The sequence below is a fragment of the Petromyzon marinus genome, chromosome 48, assembly GCF_048934315.1.
Source record: "Petromyzon marinus isolate PM22_M1 ecotype Great Lakes invasive population chromosome 48, UKy_Petmar_22M1.pri1.0, whole genome shotgun sequence".
Taxonomy (NCBI): Eukaryota; Metazoa; Chordata; class Hyperoartia; order Petromyzontiformes; family Petromyzontidae; genus Petromyzon; species Petromyzon marinus.
In genome coordinates, this window is record NC_133714.1 from 7,307,213 (window position 1) to 7,330,625 (window position 23,413).

Sequence of the window (23,413 nt, forward strand, 5' to 3'; positions counted from 1 at the left end):
TATGCGTTCCTGTGTGTGTGCAATGACGCCCGTTTGTATGTGTGCGTGTGCATGCTAGCGTGTGCATAATGCCGCTTGTGTGTGTGATACCACACGCGTGTGTGCGTGCGCTACAACTCTGCCAACAGTGTTGGCACAGGTGGTGCATCTGCCAGTCATCTCAGTCAGTCAACACCGATTGCACCTGGGTCTGTCCCGTGACCTCCTGCAAGCAGTGAGCCTCCCACATTGCACGCGACGGCCTCAAAGTGCAGCTAGCCTGGCACAGGCGCTGCGAGGACGTGACTCGTTGGCGAATGTCGGCTGTTGTCGTTGTTTTCTGCGTGTGTGTGTGTGATTCTGCGTGTGTGTGCGTGTGTGTGTGATTCTGCGTGTGCGTACCCTCACCCAGCTCGATGCCGCGGCACGACCGGCTCGTGTCTCTGCACGGCTCCGTAATTGACTACACGTACGGGGGCGGCTCCAACATGGCCGTGCTCCTCATCATGGATCGGCTGCTCCGCGATCTCTACACCGCCATCAAGGTGCGTGCGCATGTGGCTCTTGTTCACGCGAGCGACCATACGTGCGTGCGTTCTCGTGCGTCCATGTGTGCGTCGGTGAGTGCACCCACGCGCGCGCGTGCGTGCGTGCGTGCGTGCATTCGTGCCTGTGTGCGTCAGACAGATCTTTGTCTCTGTAAACGTGGCCGTGCGTGCGTGTGCGTGTGTGTGCGTGCGTGGCCGATGCAGCGCTCGCCCCTAGCGAGCGATCGCGCACATCCCGCGCCCGCGGGCGGTCTGCGATGGACTTCCATTTCTGGCCGTCGTCCGTTGGGGATTCGTGACACCGTGCGTCGGCAAATCCCCAACTGCGGGCAACGCTGCCGGGAGTTCATTTGCGACCATTATTTCCTTCGTGTCGTTTCCCCGTTGTGTTTTTGTTTCGTCATACCTGCTGCTTTATCGGCACCAGTTTATGGAACGACGAAGGGTCCAGTCGCCACCCTCGCTGAAGGAGATATCGCGGAACTACTTCTGAGATCCATTCAAGCGACCTCTTGCCCGCTCTCGGGGGCAGCACTTTCCCACGTGCCCCCACTACAAAGGTGCCCCGTCGCGTTACATTCAAAGCAACGTTTTATTATTAATATTACTCGACGAGCTGCAAGTTTAGCCGAATTTAGTAAAACAAAACAACGCGCGCCCGCCCGCCCGCCAAATCCGCAAGAGGCATCCTTCACGTGTCCTTTGCATGTGTTTAATAATAAGAGGGGGGGGGGCGGCTTTGAAGGGATTTGTTTGTGGCCGATAAACAAAAAAACCCGTAATAGCCCAGAGAGAGAGAGAGAGAGACGCTGGGGGATGGGGTGAGCGTCGGTTCTGACCCTTGCAGGCGCAAATGGAGCCTTATCTTTTCTGCACTCAAGCCTAAATAAATAAATAAACGCGCCAAGGGGCTGAAAGATTCCGCGTGAGGCCTCTTAATTATGGCCACTCCACGCCCCTTGTGTTTATTAAAAAAAACTGCACTTGGGTTTGTTTTTTTTCTTTCCTCCACCGCCGCCACCGTGCATTTTAACCCATGAGGAGGAAATTACGACGGTCCGATTCCGTTGGGCCGCGTCAGCTCTGCATCCGCGAGTTGTTAGCCACCTGGCCAGGTATACACGAGGTCGTGGGTTCGATCCTGACCCTGACACCTGCTTTATATTTGGAGTTTGCGCGTGTGTTCTCTCCCTGCGGTCGTGTGGATTTTTCTCCGGGTCCCCCGGTTTTTTCCCTCCGCATTTTGAAATGTGCATGAAGAATATTTGGCTGCTATAAATTTCCGCACGATAAGCCACTTCGCTGAGCTATCATTCGTGGCCAGGTCGCTTCTGAAAAATAGCTACATAGCTCAGTGGGCCTTACCTGGTAAAATAAAAACAGTTTAGTTTTAGTTGACCCCGGAGATGGGTCGACTTCGCCCCGACTACGAGCGAGCGATTGCCACCTCTATGCGTCCGTCCGTCTGTCTCTCTGACTCTCCCATTGGACCATTCCATCCATCCTTCCGTTCATCCGTCCATTCGTCCGTCTGTCCAACTGTTTGTCCATCTGTTCAGCCACAATTCGCTCGTCCGTCTGTCCATCTGCCCGACCGTCCATGCTTCTTCTGACCGTCTGTCCATCTGCCCGACCGTCCATACTTCTTCTGACAGTCTGTCCATCAGTCCGCCCGACTCTCGGACCGTCCGTCCATCTGTCTTTTCGCTCCAGCGTTGAGGTGCAGAGCCCCGCTGCTACCGTTCCACCGCCGTTGTCCAGGCAGCAGTCACTGCAGGGTGAATATCAGGGCTGGAACGGATCTCTCGCAGAACGGCGCAACTTCTCCCTTATTCTTAGCTCTTTCGGTAAAGTCACGTTGGAGGGAAACAATAAAATAATAATATATATAACAATAAAAATTCTCACGACGTTTCGACCATAACACAACCGGTCAAAATAAAAATTCGTGAATTTTTATTGTTTTATATATATTTTATTATTTTATTGTTTCCCTTCAACGTGACTTTACCAAAAGAGCTAAGAATATGAGTTACTGCAGTCACGAAAGCTTTAAATCAAAATGTAACTTCTCCCTTGCTCGCGAAACGTCGAACTGCAGTTGCGTATATCTTAAAACCACTTCCAATATCCTTCCATGCAGTAGGGGACGGAACTTTCCCACCCACCCCTGCCACCGTGAATAACATTAATCGTCCCGACAGTCAGATCCGCACTTAATTTACCGCAATTACCGAATTCGACGTGCCCGTTCGTGCGGTCACCCGTGAGCCGGCTGAGAGAGAACTTCTGCTTCGCTTCGCCCGAGAACTCGTGTTTGATCACCCGGGGCGGGCTGAAGCCCAGATTCTCGCGACCTAGCCGGTTACCGGCTCGGCATTTCCACCGCGACCCTGGGGCCAGGTCCCCCCCCCACGCAGCCGTCCGGGCCGCCTCGCCGCGATCGCAAACAAAAAAATCCCCGAGGGCAGGAAAGGGGTTAGTGTGCACGCGGCTCGGCTCGGCCATTGCAAGCCCCGCATCCTTCAGTCCGTACTTCTGTCCGTCCGTCCTTGTCTCTGTGTGTCCGTCCTCACGGCAATCGCCGAACAAAGGCGTTTTGTCTGCTTCACCGGTGTGGTGGAGAGAAAAGGCCCCCCCCCCCGCCCCCCACTAAAATGAGAGAGAGTGAGGAGAGAGTGCCGCACGCCCCTTTGAAGAGAGTATTGAAGTTGCTGCTAAGTGCCACCCGCCCCGACCCACCCGTTTCTCCGCCAGCGGCATTAACGCGCCCCGCCACGCTTTTGTGACGGAACAATGAGCGAGCCGAATCTTAGGCCGCGGAAACCGACGCGCGGGCGTAACGGTCCCGGCGCTGCTTCTTCTCCGTCGTCGTAGCAGCAGCAGTAGCAGCAGTAGCAGCAGCAGTAGCAGCAGTAGCAGCAGTAGCAGCCCGCAGCCCGCGTCCGTATTAGTATTGTCGTTCAGGTTGTCTTATTTATTTATACGCGCACGCGCGCGCGTGTATCGAAACACAAGCACGCACTCGAAGCTGTGAGCATTTGTGTTTTTCCTTTATTGACCAGCGGGCGCCAAGAGCTGCTCAAAGTGTGGATACAATCAGCAGTCGGCGGTTTTAATCAGTGCGTGGGGGTTTTGTTTGATCGGAACACTCGGGGCCCGACGACATATTCAAATGAAAGTCTTATTTAAAACCCGCGTGGCGTTCTCGTGTTTGAGAGTGAGCATTTGCAAACGGAGCAGAGAAGTGCGTGCGTATTGTGTGCGAGCGTGTATTGGGGAGCGGTGGCACAGTGGTCGGCGCACTGCGATGCGAAGCCGGCCGGCCGGTGTTCGATTCACGCTCGCTGACTAACGAGAGCGAATATCTCAACTTGTCCTGGGCCCCCCTGTAGGGCGACGCAGCCTTGACTGAGTACCTGGTGTGGTGTGCAATCGTCAGCACTGGGGATACAAAGGTGGCCATGCGTGGCCCTAGCCACCTACCCGTGCCGGCCTTCATAGGTGCCCGTGAACAGCACTTTCGTCAACAGTCTGTTAGAGGCTACATATATGCATGGTCTAGTCCAGGGGTCACCAAACTACGGCCCGCGGGCCGGATCCGGCCCGCGACGTCAGTCCATCAGGCCTGCCGTCAGAGCCTACGCTCTGACGTTACCATGGTTTCCATGGCAACACACACAAACACGCATCTTTCCCGCCCCCAAGTATTGAACAGAATGATTAAGCGGCCCGCGCTCGTCATTCTATCAGTTATGCGGCCCGCTGTGAAAAAAGTTTGGTGACCCCTGGTCTCGTCTATATCTGCATAGTGTATATACGGTGTGTGTATGTGGCCTAGAGGGGGCGGGAGTGTAGTGGTTGGCGCCTAGCGCTACGAACCCAGCGACTCAAGTTCGATTCCCGCTCACGGGCAACACCAGTGACGATTTGACGGTCCTGGGCCTCCCCTAGGTCGACTCAGCCTCAAACGAATACCTGGTGCGACGACGTAGGCGTCGTCGCTTGCGAAACGAAGGCTGCCGGGCGTGGTGCTGACCACCCACCCCCTTCGTGTGCCGCCGTGCCCGTCATTCATAGGTGCTGCTCGCTGACAGCACCCCAAGTGCTCGCTTGTACTTGTACGTGAGATGCTCCTTGACCGCTCATGCCTGCGCCAGTCTGTGAAGGCTATGCACGGGGTGGGATCTTTTGTCTTTCAGGGGGGGCTGGTTTTAGCGGCTCGGCTCCGGGTGGCGCTGGACGTGGTGGAGGGGATCCGATTCCTGCACAGCCAGGGCCTTGTCCACCGAGACATCAAGCTGAAGAACGTGCTGGTACGTCCGCCCCCTAGCCTGGCAGGATCGCTGCGGTGACGTCACCGCCACCCGGTGGCGGATAGCGGTTGTTGGTGCTGTGTGTGTTGGTGTAGCGGTTAGCGCGCCGAGCTACGAACCCGGCGGCCCGAGTTGGATTCCCGCTCACGGCCGACGATTATCTGAACTGGTCCCGGGCCTCCCCTAAGTCGACCCACCCTCAAATGGGTACCTGGTGGTGCGATGCGTAGTAAACATGGCCACGAGGGAGACAAAGGCGGTCGGGCGTGGTGCTGACCACCCACCCCCTCGTGTGCCGTTCCGGCCTTTGTAAATGCTCGCTAACTGCACTTGCCCCAACAGTCAGTTCAAGGCTGTATGCGGTAATCTTTGTTTTTGCGCGTGTGTGCGTGTGTGCGTGTGCGGCTGTGCATGCCCCATGTGCGTGTGTGTGCGTGCGTGCCCTGTGTGTGTGTGCGCGTGTGTGCGTGCGTGCCCTGTGTGCGTGTGCGCGTGTGTGCGTGCGTGCACCGTGTGCGTGTGCGCGTGTGTGCGTGCATGCATGCCCCGTGTGCGCGTGTGTGCGTGCGTGCCCTGTGTGCGTGTGCGGCTGTGCATGCCCCGTGTACGTGTGTGTGCGTACGTGCCCCGTGTGCGCGTGTGCGCGTGTGCGCGTGTGCGTGTGTGTGCGCGCGTGCGCGTGTGCGTGTGTGTGTGTGCGTGCGTGCACCGTGTGCGTGTGTGTGTGTGCGCGTGTGCGCGTGCGCGTCGCTCTGTTTAGCTGGACAAGTCAAACCGCGCGAAGATCACCGACCTGGGATTCTGCAAACCCGAGGCAATGATGTCGGGCAGCATCGTGGGGACGCCCATCCACATGGCTCCGGAGCTCTTCTCTGGTGAGTTCGAGGGCAAACTAACAAGTAAGAAAAACCTTGCACTCGCATGGATACGTGTAACGCTTCCCAGCGCCCGGTCACCCTACCCTCGTGTCTAATTTGCGATAATCAGAATGTTTTATTTATACTGCGGGAGGAATCCGACGATCACTCCTTTTTCACGGGTGTCCAGCAGGGGCACGGGGTCAGAACGTTACAGCAACAAGCAAGGCGGAGAGACGATAGTCGCGGTCGCGCTAGCGCCAGGCTCGCAGCAGGAAGCGGCGCTTCCGCAGTGCCAGCGACGTGACCTCGGTGGGGGCTCCGATCACGGCCGTTGCCGGACCGGGCCGGGACGTCGACGCTTCTCTGCGGAGTGCTGGGTTTTTTTTTATTTTTTCTTATTTTATCCCTACCAAGTTCTGGTCTCGCTGGGATCAAGTTGGTTACTTTTCTTCGGGGTAAACGAGTTCCGAATAGTAACGCAACTTTATGACTGCACTTTCATTAATTTTAGGGCATCTTTGCGAGAGTTGCCGGGCCCCCCCCCCCCCCCCAATTGTGGATGGGAGCAACGGGCCAATGCCTAAACACTTTAAACTGTAGATCAGCACCGCCTTTCAACGGAAATTACGATTTGGAATTCGAGAGCCTCCAAATGCGGCCGCCGTCTCAAGATGCCGTGCGCCAAATATTGGGGGCATGTGCAGCGCACGCCGGTTGTTTTGAATGACCATATTTGTTGCCGCGTGTAATAAATATGAAGCAGTTGACCGTTTTACAAGAATGACCCACGGAGGATCTTGGTGACAAGGGAGCCACCGCCGGGGCTGTGCAATTTTAAATCCAGATTGACGAACTAATTTCTTTAGAACTGCTTTTTGTGTTTGAGTTTTTTTGTCGTTCCCCCACCCCCGGCACGTGCGATTAGCGCGGTCGGCTACGTGCGGTGCGAAAGAAGTACAACATGTACAAAAAAACATAAAGTTACAGCACGTAAGTCGTAATACTGCGGACACTGAGTCACGAGCAAGTGAACAAAACAATGAAGCCTTGCTCTTTTCAAGTAACACTGGCAGTTCATGCACTTCAACACTGAAGATCCAAGTCTCACCGAGTCCGTGAACTACTTATACAGGGATAGAGTACATATCAAATGAAAAAAAAACTATAAACTGCTTTTTAATTTTACCAGGTAAGGTCCCCACTGAGCTACGCAGCTTTTTTTCATAAGCGACCTGGTTATCAAAAATTGATAGCTCAACGAAGTGGCTCATCGTCACGCGGACATTTAAAGCAGCCTAATGCTCCAAACGTGTGATGTTGATTCTAAGTGTGTAGGGAAAAACCGGGGGACTCGGAGCAAAATCCACACGACCACGGGGAGAGAGGAATTAAAAACTCCAAATATACAGGCATCTTCAGGGTTGGGATCGAGCCCACGACCTCCTGCATACAAGGCGAGGCAATTAACATCTGGCCACCGCGGCACCCACAAATATAGGACCAAAAGACCCGCGCGGGGTTCGCTCGCCACGTGTGAAAGAAAAGGGAGATCTTAAATCGAGGTAGAAACTTTTTGCAAATATCGGGTGAAGGGAGGCATTTAAAAACCGAATCCACGAACCGAGAGCCCGTTCCGTTCGTGAGGGAGCGGAATGTTGCTCCGTCGGTGTTGTGCCATACAACAAAAAAACAAAAGCAGTTTGGCCCCGGAGTAGCGCAGCTACCATGCTTGACTTGCAGCTACCACGATTGACTTGCATTCAGCGTCGCGTCTTTCTATCACCCCGACCGGGCTCCTAACGTGCGCCGCTAGAATTATTTAGTTTTTTTTTAAACGGCGGTTGAAGCCTCGCCCTCCTCGCCCCTCTCTCTTTGCTCCTTGCAACTCGAGAAAAAAATTACTTGAATTTTAAGTCGCCCTGCTCGTACGAAGTGGCATGTTTCTGCCACGAGTTTTACTTTGATTTGAACTTTTTGTTGTTGTTGTTGTTGTTCTGCTCGCTAGCCCCAAATCCGCGCGCGGGGCTCTGATTTTAAAACGCGAGCCACTTGAACGTCGCCTCGCCGGTCTGGGTGAAAGGTCGGGGGCGGCAGAACGAGCGTCGCCATGGGGTTTCTCGCTCGCAGCGGTCGCGCGCCCCCCTCCCCTCACGCTACGACATTACAATGATCTCAACCGGTCCTGGGCCTCCCCTAGGTCGAATCGGCCTCGAACGAGTACCTGGTGCGGTGTGTTAACGTCGCCACTGGGGAGACAAAGGCAGCCGGGCGCGGTGCTGGCCACCCACCCCCTCGTGTGCCGTGCCGGCCTTCATAGGTGCTGCTCGCTAACAGCACTTGCCCCAGCAGTGTGTTGCGGGTTGTACGGGGGAATCTTTGTTTTTAATCCGTGATGATATTTCCAAAAGTTAAATCGCCCAGCCAAGATGAATACCTATTGAGCGACAAGCGAAATCGAAAGTTTGTCTCGCACGCCTCCACACTCGCTGCTAAAGTTACGTCCGGGTCGCCGGATCTTGTCGGGCCTGTCGTGGGGGCCCATGTCGGAGGTTAAAAACAAGACCCTCGGGGAGGGGGAGGGGGGGAGGGAGGAGGCCAGGGTGGCTCGGGAGTCTGAGACACAGAGCTGGCAACCCGAGTTGCAGGGCAACCTGAGTTGGGGTAGTAATAGGGGTTGGGGTAGTGATAGGGGCTGGGGTAATGATAGGGGTTGGGGTAGTGATAGGGGTTGGGGTAGTGATAGGGGCTGGGGTAGTGATAGGGGCTGGGGTAGTGATAGGGACTGGGGTAGTGATAGGGGTTGGGGTAGTGATAGGGGCTGGGGTAGTGATAGGGGCTGGGGTAGTGATAGGGGGCTGGGGTAGTGATAGGGACAGGGGTAGTGATAGGGGCTGGGGTAGTGATAGGGGCTGGGGTAGTGATAGGGGTTGGGGTAGTGATAGGGGCTGGGGTAGTGATAGGGGCTGGGGTAGTGATAGGGGCTGGGGTAGTGATAGGGGTTGGGGTAGTGATAGGGGTTGTGATAGCAGAAAAACACCCCCAAAGCACAATGTTTCCACCTCCATGTTTGACGGTGGGGATGGTGTTCTTGGGGTCATAGGCAGCATTCCTCCTCCTCCAAACACGTCGAGTTGAGTTGATGCCAAAGAGCTCCATTTTGGTCTCATCTGACCACAACACTTTCATCCAGTTGTCCTCTGAATCATTCAGATGTTCATTGGCAAACTTCAGACGGGCATGTATATGTGCTTTCTTGAGCAGGGGGACCTTGCAGGCGCTCAGGATTTCAGTCCTTCACGGCATAGTGTGTTACCAATTGTTTTCTTGGTGACTATGGTCCCAGCTGCCTTGAGAACATTGACAAGATCCTCTCTTGTAGTTCTGGGCTGATTCCTCACCGTTCTCATGATCATTGCAACTCCACGAGGTGAGATCTTGCATGGAGCCCCAGACCGAGGGAGATTGACAGTTTTTTTGTGTTTCTTCCATTTGCGAATAATCGCACCATCTGTTGTCACCTTCTCACCACGCTGCTTGGCAATGGTCTTGTAGCCCATTCCAGCCTTGTGTAGGTCTACAATCTTGTCCCTGACATCCTTGGAGAGCTCTTTGGTCTTTTCCATGGTGAAGAGTTTGGAATCTGATTGATTAATTTCTGGCTCCCAGATGTCTTTTATACAGGTAACAAGCTGAGATTAGGACCACTCCCTTTAAGAGTGTGCTCCTAATCTCAGCTCGTTACCTGTATAAAAGACACCTGGAAGCCAGAGATCTTTCTGATTGAGAGGGGGTCAAATACTTATTTCCCTCATTAAAATGCAAATCAATTTATAACATTTTTGACATGCGTTTTTCCGGATTTTTGTTCTTGTTATTCTGTCTCTCACTGTTCAAATAAACCTACCATTAAACTTATAGACTGATCATCTCTTTGTCAGTGGGCAAACGTACAAAATCAGCAGGGGATCAAATACTTTTTTCCCCTCACTGTAAGGGTGGATGGGTGTTCAGGCAGGGAACGGGCAGCAGGTGAGTGAAGATGAACCTCTTTCGCACTGTACGGAGCCGACCGCGCTAATCAAAGGTGCTCGGGTGCGACGCTTGCGCGCCGATGCCTGCCGCTCGCGCACGGCAGGAAAGCAGCCCTCCCCCACCGTACGTGATTCACGAGCGAGTCCCCGAGTAAACATTTCGTGGGAGCAGGAGGAGAAGGAGAAACATTAAATTCCGAGCTTTTCGTGCCGGTGATACAGCATCGCACAGCGAGCGGGCGTGAGCCTTCCCGTAGCGCTCTTTAAATGATAATAATAATAATCGCGCGTTTGTGATCGCTCCTCGTTTTCGCCGTCGCTACAAACGCGTTTATCCTTCCGCTGCCACCATTACGTCTAATTGTCATTTTTCACGGGACCCGCGTGTGGGGTGACCTTACCGATACCTCCCTCCCCGTGTTCGCTCGCTCGATCGCGGGAAGCCATGGAGAGGCGAGATGGATTTATCCTGCGTAGTCGCTGATTCATACATTCAGTGGGGGGGGGGTGGGGGGTGGCCGTGATTGCTCTCTCCCCTCGAGTGCCCATCTCTCCCCCGTATCCCCCCGCTAAGTGAACGAGCGGCCTTTGTCCGTCGGTGACGAACGGCGGGAACGAACGCAACGGACCGCAATCAAGCTCGCAGAATACCCGCGCCGCTCTCTCGACAGCGCCCTCGTTAGAAGAGAGGGGCCCGCCGCTCGGGCAGCTCTCAAATGATGGCTTTGAATGGGTATCGATGATCAAAAAACAAACTTCCTACGTACGTCACTTGGGGCAAGTGCTGTTGGCGAGCACCTATGGAGGCACACACACCAATAACAAACACACACACACACCCAACAGACACACCCTGTGCTTTCAGAAGCATCTGCTCCTCCTCCCCCCCCCACCACCCATCCCCCACACCCCCCACCCCTCATCTCATCCTCCCCCCCCCCCTTCCTCCTCCCTCCTCCTGCTTATCCTCTCTGCGCCACCTTTTGATGGTACCCCCCTCCGTCGTCTCTTGTCTCCTCCTCCCCCCCCCCCACCCCGGCCTTGCGTCTGCGTTGTGGCCGCGGCGGCGCAGGCAAGTACGACAACTCAGTGGACGTGTACGCGTTTGGCATCCTCTTCTGGTACGTGTGCGCCGGCGCCGTGCGGTTGCCCGAGGCCTTCGAGCGGTGCGCCACCAAGGATCAGCTGTGGACCAACGTGCGGAGGGGTGAGGCAGCGCGCGCGCGACCCACACGGCGGCGGCCGCTCCGGAGTGCTCTTCCTTACGACGTCGGGAAGCCGCCGCACCTCCCATTAGCACGCTCGGCTACACACGGTGCTGAGGAAAGGTTTCGACGAACGTGCACGCCACGCATCATCGACGACGAGCCGCTGGCTCGCCACTGAGCCCGCATGCCGCGCGCGGTTATGCGGGCGCGCACACGCGGCGGCGGCGGCGGCGGCACCGCGGCACCGCGGCGCTCGCGCCAGGCTGGGTTCACTTCGAGGCCGTTAAGTGACGTGCGGGAGGCTCTCGACGCTGGCGGCATTGCACGGAACAGATGCGGGCGTGGTTAATGTACGCGTCGCGCGCGTGCGTCGCGCGGGGAGCGGCAGTGCATCGGTCAGCGCGGTGCCCTACGGACCTGGACACCCCGGGTTCGATTCCCCGCCCACGGTCACCACCGGTGACGATTATCTGAACCGGTGCTGGGCCCTCCCCTACTTTGACTCGGCCTCAAACGAGTACCCGGTGCGGTGTGTGTAAACACATCGCCACTCGGGAGACGGACGACGAGGCCGGGCACGGTGCCGGACACTCACCCCCTCGTGCGCCACAGTGCCCGGCCTTCATAGCCGCTACTCGCTAGCAGCACTTTGCTCCTACAGTCTGTGGGTGGGGGGGGGGGGGGGTGGAATCATCGTTGTCTTTGGTGCGGCGTGCAGGCACGCGGCCCGAGCGGCTGCCGCTGTTCGACGAGGAGTGCTGGCAGCTGATGGAGGCGTGCTGGGACGGAGACCCCGCCCGCCGCCCCCTCCTTGGCATCGTGCAGCCGCGCCTCCTCAGCATCATGCATCGCCTGTGCGGGTCGTAGCGTCGCCACAACCTGGTCGCCACCCTCGCCCCCTAAGCCCCCCCTCCCTCCCTCCCTCCCCCCCCTCCCTCCCTCCTTCTCCCCGCCCCCGCCGCGCCGCCCTTCCTGCCGGCGGCCTCCTCTGCTCTCCCACCCTCGCTTTGCGCGGCCGCATGTGACCGACCGTCCGTCCGTCCGCCGGACGTGTGCCCCGCCGGGTTTTTAACGCGGCGAGGACCGGCGGCCGTTGTCAACGAGATGAGGGAGCCGGAGCCCGGAAATCGGCCGAGGGGCCGGTGCCACAGCAGGCGGTGGTTGGCGGAGAGAGGAGGAAGTAGGAGCCGGTTAGCACCGCCGTTAAGCCGGATCGGGATCGAGCCGCTGAGCCGGGTTTCCGCCGCACCCCCTTGCCGCTGGATCGGGCCCTTAGGCCACATGGGGGCGTCCGTCCGATTGAAGCCATCTGTCAATGTGGGACAGTGCGCCCAGGTCAAGTTTGTTCTGTTCGGATGGGACAATCCGCCGGGATCAGCTTCCCTTATCCGGATGAGGCCTGACCATCCAGATTGGCCGAACTGGATCAGCCGCAAGTGGAGATATAGAAACTCTCTGGACAATACAACTTGGATCGGCTATTCTCTCCAGCTGCACCATCCAGGTGTCACCATTCTTGTGGATTAAATCTTTCCATCCAGGTTGGATTCATCTGAATCTCGCCAGTTTATCTGCATCTCGCCAATCATGTGGATCTTGCCAATAAATCATCACCATCCATCCAGATAGGGACTATTTCACGCGAATGGAGTGCCTCAGTCCAACTCAACCCGTCTAGGCGGGTCAGAACCGTCGAGCCGGATTGAGCCCCCACCAGTAGCTGGCTCTGCGCTCGGCGGCTGACGATCGCCTGCCATGAGATCAGGGGGAACGCGGCACGCGCGTGGGACCGTGGGAGCGGAGCGGGCGGCTGGCACGAGAGGGGAGAGGAAGCTGGGCCGACTGCACTGGCGCGCACGCTCCCTACGACGCTCGGACGCGGCTCCCGTCGGATTTTTCCCGATCGTCGCCGGGCCGAGTCGCCCGGCCTCCGCCGTTTGCGCGAACGGCGAAGAAGAGAGGGCAAGCAAAAAAAAAAATGAACGGAGCCAGGCCCGTGGGATGAACGAGGCCGCGGCCCACCGACCCGGAACGCGGAATAACTCGCCAGGCTTGCGCCCGCGACGCCGGCCTCTCTGGAGACGACACAAACCAGGGAGCAGGGGAATTCCGACTGTGTCTGAGGGTCGTGGAGGAGTAGTAGGAGGAGGAGGAACAAGGCATGGATAGCGTCGCTACGGACCCAGGCTGCGATCGTTAGTTTGAGCCTCCAGAGCTCGGGGTCACGTTGACGCATTCTGTGTGTGTGTGCGCGTGCGTGGTGCTTTTTAATTGGCCCACGGCAGAACGTACCCGCGAAGGTAAATAAAACATTTGCACGCGGAACTTTTGACGCGCGGCTCGGCTCGAGCGAGGAACGTCAAGCGACTTCGCCCTCTGGCGCTCCCACGGAGGAGGATTGCTGACTCCGGTTCCCTCCAGCGCCGGCGGGGAGGCACCAGCACCCCCACCACTGGGGGAATGACGGGGAAGGGGGGCCGGTCGGTGGGGTCGGACTAACCACGTGAAGTTCTACGTTTTCTTGCGGGGGGGGGGGGGGAGGAGAGCCCCTTTGAACTGCGCGAGTCGCACACGTGTGTATTTTGTCACGACACGTTCAGAGCGGCCTCGCGGTGACTTCTTCCGGAAGAGAGTTTCCGTCGCGCGTTTGCCGGAGAGACGCGAGGTTATGGTTTACGTCGGATGTCACCCCCCCCCCCCACCCCACCCACCTACCGGTGAACTCCGAACCTGCCCTTCCGAAAGCGAAACCGGAAAATCGCCAAGAAATAAGATGAAGGTTTTACTTATTTATTTTTGCTTTACTCGTCAGCTCGCCAAGATTGCGGTTCCACCTCCTCCACACGGCCACGCGGCTTCTTGGGCCTCGGTGGAGGGAGGTGGTGGCGATCGCCGGCAAGACCGTACGACCACAAATCTGAAAAATCATAATTCACCCTGCCGCCCGCTTCAGGTTATTCACGCTGTAAAGTTTAGCGGGAAACAATTTACGATGAAAAATAAGAATTCGTTTTACCCTTTCTCGCAATAAAACACGTGTTAAGATGTTCAAACACCAAATAGATAACTTTTGCAGGGAATCAAGTCCACATTAATCACACACGGTACTTGTGGTGAACATGCAACGTGCAAACAAACATGCTATGATAATGTATGCATTGCCAGTGAAACTGATTGGCCTACACGCCAGAGACAGCCTGCTTCATGGCCCCAGTCCCACCAGTGTCAGACCAGAGAGCGCCAAAAGGGTTACCACCTATTCTCATTTTTCATCCTTTGATTCTGGCCAAACAAAGGCCCAATGATATGTTTTTCCAGTGTTCGCGCTGCCTAGCGCCACGAATCCTGGAACGGATTCTGACCCGTGTTGTCCTCCCCCCCCCCTCCCTCCTCCCGCTGGAATGGATTATGATGGCCTTGGGCCTTGCCTTCACCGCCGGGCTTAAGGCCACGAACCCCGAAGCGAACGGAACGCTCCGGGCTGCCCCCAGCTGCCTGCGTCGCGCTCCGGCTCCACCGCCCAGCCGGTTCCGGGCGACGAGTTTCCCCCGTTTGGTTGTCTTCGTTTTATCGTTACTCTTTGCTGGATCGGCCCGTGTGTAGATGTCAAAATACCGTGACGCTAAAACGTTTCAGCAATTCCTAATAACTGCAATAATAGGTAGTATTTTTTTTTTACTTTACTATTGAGAAAAGCAGCTGTGTTTACAACAAATATATAAAGACTACCTTCTAAGCGTCCTGTACAATGTCCTCGCGTCGGTATTATTTTCTGCGCCCTGGAATATTGCCCGTGTCTTTTGTAAAGGTGCACATACATTAATTTAAAATGCCCTCGGCCGAGCCCGCGACATTGGCGTTTGTTGGCGGCGCTGCGGGGGGTGACTCCGGGCGCTCGCGCGTCGCAGCCGGGCCCGACGGCAATTGTGAAGAGAGATGCGCGGACAAACTCTCGGCTCGCGGGGAAGCGCTTGGCGCCGCTGGTTACATGTGTTACGATTGCCGCGTTGTTATTGCGAGCGCGTCCCTCCGGGTGAGCGACGATGCTCCGCCTCGCTGGGAATTGATACTTTGCGTGCGCCCACGTGTCCCCGGGATGCAGCGATGTGACCCAGCCGTGCGCCCGCGAGCCCACGGGGGCCCCGTGTAAGACGCGGTATTGGCAAGATCGCGAATGGTCGGTTCGCGGCCTCGAGTTCGGGCCAGAGATTGCTTGGTCACAGGGGAGGTCACGATTCTTGAGGTCGCGATGAGTGAGGTCGAGATTGTTGAGGTCGCGAAGAAACGAGAGAAGAAAAACCGCATGTTTTTTTTTTTTAGCGATGAGCACAGCCGTCGGTCACACTGAGCGAGGCGGAATGGGACCACACCTGGCACGTGCTGTAATCTCGTACTCATCACGCTGCGTAGTAAGTGTCGTCGTTTTTGCCCACCTGCCTCTGGCTGGGTCGAGGAGACCCCAGATAAGCGAAACCAGCGGGGCGTTTTTTTTTTCTCTTTCTGTGTTTGGGCCACGGATGTAGGATTTTGATGAAAGCTGTCGATGCGAGTGGATCCTTTGCACGAGCTTCAAGGCTTTCGGCATTACCCTGAGCTCTCCAAAATTAAGGGGAAGGGGTGGGGGGTCGCAATTGGGAGACATGAATAAGTCAATTGACGAGGCTCCGGTAGAATGAGTTTGCACAAGAGACGTTGTGGGACAACTCCGCAATCGATGCGTCTAGCAATCTCAGTCCCAACCCGTTTAATTTACATTCTTATACACTTAACCGCCCCCATCCCACCACCCCCCCCCCCCCCCCCGTGTCGAGCGATGGGAGTTTATACATTTGCGTGACGTTACGCCGACAGAAGGACACGTGTCGAAGGGCGCCTGACGCCGCCAGTTAAGGGGTCGAGAAGAAAGTTTCTGTGGGCTCGCCGCAGGACGCGCGGTCGTCACGAGGAGGAGGAGAGGGTGAGACGACAGGGAGCGGCGGCTCAGTTGAGCGAGGCAACGCGGTCCCAGAGGGAGATGGAGCGCTGGGCATGTTGATGATAATGGGTGCCGTGGTGGCGAGGTGTTAACTACCTCGCCTGGTATACAGGAGGTCTCGTGGTTTCGACCCTCTTACGCCTGCCGTGTATTTTTGCGGCGTCTCTCTCGCCGTGGTCACGCGGAGTTTTCTCCGGGCCGTCGTCGGCATCTTGTTAACGCGCACGCCCCGAGCCGACAGCCCCCGCGACGCCTCTCGCCTGCTGACAGCGAGCAATTGGCTGAGTTCATCGTCGTCTAGGTTTGCGCGGTCCCGTGGTTGGTGGTGGTAGCGGTTGGTGTTGGTGGTGTTGGTGCTGGTTAGTGTTGGTGGGTGGTGGTGTTGGTGGTGGTGGTTTGTGTTGATGCTGGTTAGTGTTGGGGGTGGGTGTTGGTTGGTGCTGGTGGTAGTGGTTGGTGGTGCTGCTGGTTAGTGCTGGGGGGTGGTGGTGGTGTTGGGGGTGGTGGTGGTGGTGTTGGTGGTGGTTTTGGTGGGTGGCGACTTCGTGGTCAGACCGAAACGGATTCTTGACCGCCTCCGTCCAAGACCGCCCGCGGCTCGGAGCGAAGAGCCAAATGTCTGTCGCCGTGCAATACAACAATTTCGTTTTGATGAGCACTTGATTAAAAATGCCTCCGCCTCCAGGGTGCTCTCTTGCTGCGATCAAATAACCCTGAACAAAAAGCCGTGGCGGTGGCGGTGGCGGCGGTGGTGTCGGTGTAGGGTTGTCTGCTCGTTTGGTTTCTTTTAAACGCCCCTCCTTTTCACCCCGTCGAGGCGAGGTTAGAGCGGTGACTGCAATTTTGTCGCTCGAGATTTATCGCTCGCCTGTACATTTTTTTTTGAAAGGAGAAAACGGTCGCCTTGGGTGCGTGCGTCTTACAATCCGCTGGGTGTGCGCGCGCGTGCGCGCGTGCGTGCGTGCGTGCGTGCGCGGGGAGCGGTAGTGCAGTGCGGTTTAGCTCGTGAACCGGCGAGCCGAGTTCGATTCCTCGTTCACGGACAAGGCCGGTGACGATTGTTTGAACCGGTCCTGGGCCTCCCCGAGGTCGACTCGGCCTCAAACGAGCACCCCCGGCGCTGGGCGTGGTGCTGGTCACCCTCGCCCCGTCGTGTGCTGCAGTGTCGGCCTTCGTCAGTGCTGCTCGCTTACAGCGCTTGCCCCAAAGGAAAGTCTGTTCAGGCTATACGGGCAGGGGCGGGTGGGTGGGTGGGTGGTGGGAGCAAGCTCCTCGTGTGTGTGCGAGGCCAGCTCTGTATCACGCTGTCGTAGTGGGGCAACGCGTTTGGAGGGGGTGCGTCTTCCACTCCGGAGCGTCGCCCCTTACTCGCCATCTGTTGCTCCACGAGGATCCACGTGGTGCTGATGATGATGATAACAATGCGGAAACGTGCAGCGGTAGACTCCCCCCCCCCGTTGGTTATAAAGCATTAAATAATAGATTGTTAACAAATTCCTCTCTTCGTAGATAGCCTGGCACCTTGCCCCCCTCCTCCTCCTATCCCTCTGGCACGTGGGGGTTGGTAGCGGGGGGGTGTGGCGGCGGCCGGTGCAGTTGCACAGCCTGCGCACTCGACGGCTGAGAGGCTTGAGGAACAACGGAGTTGGTGCCCCCAGGCAGCTGTGGGGCATCACGGGCGGGCGGGCGGGAGGGTCACCAAAGCGAGACGAACGCAACGCGCGCACACACACGGCTCGGTGTTCTAGCGAGTACGCTTCGTCTTGTGTGGGGAGCGGTGGTGTAGCGGTTAGCGCTACGAAAACCCAGCAAAGCCGCTCACGGGCTAACACCGGTGACGGATATCTAAAACCGGTCCTGGGATCTCCCCTAGGTCGACTCAGCCGCAAGTAAGCACCCGGTGTGGTGTGTAAACATCGTCACCGGGGAGACAAAGGCGGCCGGGCGCGGTGCTGGCCACCGACCCCCTCGTGTGCCGTGCCGGCCTTCACAGGTGCTCGCTAACAGCGCTTGCCCCCTGCGGTCTGTTACAGGCTACACGGGGGGGATCTTTGTCTTAATTTGTGTAAATTAAAAGTCGTGTAAGAGAAGCGAGGACACCGACTGCGAGGAAGAGGATGGGGGGTGGAGTAGCGGTCTCCGGCCCTGACGGCACGCAGAGAGAGAGAGAGAGAGGCGCGATACGTCAAACAAATCAAATTGAACTCCCCTTCCCGCTTCGTCATGTTTACATTGCGGCGATCAGACGTCTCTCCAGCGACTCGTGTGTGTGTGTGTGCGCCTGAAAGTCTGCTTGGTGTGTGTGTGTGTCAATGTGTGTGTGTGCGTATCTGTGTGTGAAGGGGGAGCGCTACGAACCCCGTCGAGCTGAGTTCTATTCCCGCTCACGATTATCTGAACCGGTCCTGGGCCTCCCCTAGGTCAATTCCGCCTGAAATGAGCACCTGGTGCTAACAGCACTTGTTCTGAAAGTCTGTTCAAGGTGTACGGGGGGTGGGGGGGGGGGTCTTTGTCTGCGAGCCCAGTGTACGCGTCAGTGTTGTACCATGATAACAAACAAACGAGAAAACATTTTAAAAAGTTGTCACCTTTTAATTTGTTTTAAATGTGTCCCCTCCTTTAAGCGCTAAGTTGTAACGCACGCGAGATGGCGAGAAGCGATGGTTATATGCGGGGCGGTGGAGTTGTTGTGCACGGTGTGCACGCGTGTTGGTCGTATATATATTTTTTAACGAAAAAAAATAAAGTGAATATTTATGTTGTCTCCGCGGTCGGCATTTGTTATTCTGCTGGGTGGATGTGGCTTGGTCGTGGTTATTGTTTTGGTTGCCTTGTCGAGTTTCAGTCGACGTCGCTAGCATAGGGAAGTCTTCGCCCCATCCCACCATCATTGACACGCTGCACCTACCTCTGTCCCCTCGCTAAGATCTGTGGTGGGGGGGGTGGGGATGCAGAACTTCTCAGCATTGACAGCTCGAGGCACCTTGGGGCTATGGGTGACCGAGATTTGTCCCCGTGTAGCCTTCCGGGGCTATGGAACGCTCTTCCACGTGATATCAAGAATCTCTCTCTCGAGTCTGTGGACATTTAAAATAATGCGCCTTAAAACATGTATACCCTTCTGCTTATTAAACCTTTAGTTCATTTAGTAAATTGATTCTTGAAATGTAAGTATAATATATATTTTAGGCCGAGTGTCCCGTACAACGCTTTATCCTTAATGAAAAGCCGCTGTGTGCATGGAATTGTTATTGTGTGTGGGCCCGAAGCGTCACGGGCTGGAGGGGAACGATGGCTCGACCAGTCACCGCATCGCGACGCTTTCATACGCGCTGCTTCTGCGGCCGTCTGGAACGTTCTTCCCTCCGATGTTGATGAAGCCACTGGGAGCTATGGCACTTTGAAATCATCATCTGGATTGACAAACTAATTGCCTTAGGACTGTTTTTTGTGTGGTTGTCCTTCCCCCACGCACCTCCGATTGGCACGGTTGGCTACGTACGGCGCGAAAGAAGTTCAATGTACACGTGAACATAGACTCACACAGTCACTCGCCCAGTCACAGTCACTCATCCACACACCCAATCTTCCGATTAGCACGGTTGGCTACGTACGGTGCGAAAGAAGTTCAACGTACGAAGACAAAGATCTCCCGTATATTTTTCGATTTAAAGCTTTCGTGACTGCAAGGGTTCATCTTCTTTGGTTCTTTCGGTAAAGTCACGTAGAATGAGAATAAAATAATAAAATAACACAATAAAATTCTCACGACGTTTCGGCCACAACGCAAGCGGCCATCATCAACATCACCACCGTCAACATCACCACCATTAACATCACCACCACCATCAACATTACCATCACCACCGTCAACGTTAACATCCCACACTCTTCATCATACCGGTACCTCTTCAACATCTTCATCACCACCACCGTCAACATCATCAACATCACCATCACCGCCGTCAACGTTCCAGACGGACGCCGCAGAAGCCACGCGTCTTTGTGTCCGACGGCTCGGGCCAAAAGCCACTGCGAGGACGAGCGGAGTTCACGTGATGATGGTTTTGTTTTTTTGTTCACGTTCCTTGACGAGGCTCTGGCATGAAGCCCTCTCCGCCACTGGAGCGGAGACCACACACCTCCGGTCACGGGAATGTGGAATGTTCACCACGGGCGCAGGGCTGCGTCCACGGGAGGCGAGAGCACCAATGCCTCGGCGCTCACCCGAGCGGCGCCGTGGGACTTGTGACTCGATCCGAGACACGGTGGAGTCCTCGGTAGACAACGTCACAAAACGATCATTCATGAGCCGCAGGTTGCCAACCCCTGCTCATGGTAAACTGGACTCCCATGGTGATCTGGACCCTCATGGTACATTGAATTTCCACGGTAAACTGGACCCCCATGGTGAACTGAACGCCGATGATAAACTGGAATTCCATTGTAAACTGGAATTCCACGGTAAACTGGACCCCCATGGTGAACTGGACCCCCACGGTAAACTGAACCGTGCGAATGGCCTAAATTAGATCTTCGTGGAAATCGCGGGGTTTGGTGAGCAGCGTGGACGAACCGGCGTGCCCCCCCCCCCACAACCTCCCCCCACAACCTCCCTGGCGTTGAGCTCGCGGTATTCCGAGGACACGCGGCCTCCGTGATGTTCCGCCCGCCGCCCTTCGTTGCGAGCGATCGTTTCTTTTTTCATGTTCTGCGACCAGGTAGGTCACCGTGTCCCCCACCCCCGCTCCGTCCAAAGTCTGCCCCTTAAAGCAAACAAAAAAACAAACGACAAAGTTGTTGCTGTTGTTGTTGTTGCTGCTGCTGCCTTGACTCAAACGTGACCGCTCCCCCTGGTCGCAGCGGACGCGTCGTCTCGAGCTGTCGTCGGGGCGGATGGCGCTTTTTGAACCGTGGGGCGCTTGAGAATGTCGCCGTCGCATTTCCGAGCCGAGCCGAGGTCCAGGGGTCCGCAACCAACATTTGCGAGAAGAGCGTTGCGTTTGTTTTTTTTACTTTCTCTGTCCCGCGATCTCAAGTCGGTAATAACAACAACAAAAAAACGCGAGACGGTGGGGGTCCTTAATAGATGACGTCACGAAGCAGCAGTCCTTACAGAGTCCAATGTTGCCGACCCCTGCCCATAGTAAACTGGACTCCCATGGTGAACTTCGACTCTCATGGTGAACTGAACTCCCATGGTGAACTGGACTCTCATGGTGAACTTGAACTTCCATGGTAAACTGGACTTCCATGGTAAACTGGACTTCCATGGTAAACTTGAACTCCCATGGTAAACTTGAACTCCCATGGTAAACTGGACTTCCATGGTAAACTGGACTTCCATGGTGAACTGGACTCTCATGGTGAACTGGACTCTCATGGTGAACTTGAACTCCCATGGTAAACTGGACTTCCATGGTAAACTTGAACTCCCATGGTAAACTGGACTTCCATGGTAAACTGGACTTCCATGGTAAACTTGAACTCCCATGGTAAACTGAACTCCCATGGTAAACTGGACTTCCATGGTAAACTTGAACTCCCATGGTAAACTGGACTTCCATGGTAAACTTGAACTCCCATGGTAAACTTGAACTCTCATGGTAAACTGAACTCCCATGGTAAACTTGAACTCCCATGGTAAACTTGAACTCTCATGGTAAACTGAACTCCCATGGTAAACTTGAACTCCCATGGTAAACTTGAACTCCCATGGCAAACTTGAACTCCCATGGTAAACTGGACTTCCATGGTAAACTGAACTCCCATCGTAAACTGGAATTCCATGGTAAACTTGAACTCCCATGATAAACTTGAACTCCCATGGTAAACTGGACTTCCATGGTAAACTGGACTCTCATGGTAAACTGGACTTCCATGGTAAACTGGACTTCCATGGTAAACTTGAACTCCCATGGTAAAATGAACTCCCATGGTAAACTGGACTTCCATGGTAAACTTGAACTCCCATGTTAAACTGAACTCCCATGGTAAACTTGAACTCCCATGGTAAACTGGACTTCCATGGTAAAACTTGAACTCCCATGGTAAACTTGAACTTCCATGGTAAACTGGACTTCCATGGTAAACTTCAACTCCCATGGTAAACAGGACTTCCATGGTAAACTTGAACTTCCATGGTAAACTGGACTTCTATGGTAAACTTGAACTCCCATGGTAAACTTGAACTCCCATGGTAAACTGGACTTCCATGGTAAAACTTGAACTCCCATGGTAAACGTGAACTCCCATGGTAAACTTGAACTCCCATGGTAAACTGGACTTCCATGGTAAACTGGACTCTCATGGTGAACTGAACTCCCATGGTAAACTGGACTTCCAATGGTAAACTGGACTTCCATGGTAAACTTGAACTCCCATGGTAAACTGAACTCCCATGGTAAACTGGACTTCCATGGTAAACTTGAACTCCCATGGTAAACTTGAACTCCCATGGTAAACTGGACTTCCATGGTAAACTTGAACTCCCATGGTAAACTGAACTCCCATGGTAAACTTGAACTCCCATGGTAAACTGGACTTCCATGGTAAAACTTGAACTCCCATGGTAAACTTGAACTCCCATGGTAAACTGGACTTCCATGGTAAACTGGACTTCCATGGTAAACTGAACTCCCATGGTAAACTGGACTTCCATGGTAAACTTGAACTCCCATGGTAAACTGAACTCCCATGGTAAACTTGAACTCCCATGGTAAACTGGACTTCCATGGTAAAACTTGAACTCCCATGGTAAACTGGACTTCCATGGTAAACTGGACTTCCATGGTAAACTGAACTCCCATGGTAAACTGGACTTCCATGGTAAACTTGAACTCCCATGGTAAACTGGACTTCCATGGTAAACTTGAACTCCCATGGTAAACTGGACTTCCATGGTAAACTTGAACTCCCATGGTAAACTGGACTTCTATGGTAAACTTGTACTCCCATGGTAAACTTGAACTCCCATGGTAAACTTGAACTCCCATGGTAAACTGGACTTCCATGGTAAACTGAACTCCCATCGTAAACTGGAATTCCATGGTAAACTTGAACTCCCATGATAAACTTGAACTCCCATGGTAAACTGGACTTCCATGGTAAACTGGACTCTCATGGTGAACTGAACTCCCATGGTAAACTGGACTTCCATGGTAAACTGGACTTCCATGGTAAACTTGAACTCCCATGGTAAACTGAACTCCCATGGTAAACTGGACTTCCATGGTAAACTTGACATCCCATGGTAAACTGAACTCCCATGGTAAACTGAACTCCCATGGTAAACTTGAACTCCCATGGTAAACTTGAACTCCCATGGTAAACTGGACTTCCATGGTAAACTTGAACTCCCATGGTAAACTGAACTCCCATGGTAAACTTGAACTCCCATGGTAAACTGGACTTCCATGGTAAAACTTGAACTCCCATGGTAAACTGAACTCCCATGGTAAACTGGACTTCCATGGTAAACTTGAACTCCCATGGTA

The 23,413-nt window shown here is 54.9% G+C and overlaps 1 protein-coding gene across 4 annotated transcripts in view; it reads left to right on the forward strand.

The window, feature by feature from the left end:
* DSTYK (dual serine/threonine and tyrosine protein kinase) overlaps positions 1–14,693 on the forward strand; it is a 72,535-nt gene extending 57,842 nt beyond the window's left edge. Inside the window, exons 10-14 of one of the 4 annotated variants that reach the window (XM_032972447.2) lie at positions 392–524; positions 4,730–4,843; positions 5,604–5,742; positions 10,807–10,941; positions 11,661–14,693. In XM_032972447.2, the coding sequence (XP_032828338.2) occupies positions 392–524; positions 4,730–4,843; positions 5,604–5,742; positions 10,807–10,941; positions 11,661–11,809 (670 nt within the window). In that variant the 3' untranslated portion in view covers positions 11,810–14,693. Of the gene's footprint in view, positions 1–391; positions 525–4,729; positions 4,844–5,603; positions 5,743–10,806; positions 11,633–11,660 lie in introns of those variants that run through there. The other 3 variants (XM_032972448.2, XM_032972445.2, XM_032972446.2) reach the window with 3 other exon arrangements.
* Positions 14,694–23,413: the final 8,720 nt, after the last annotated feature.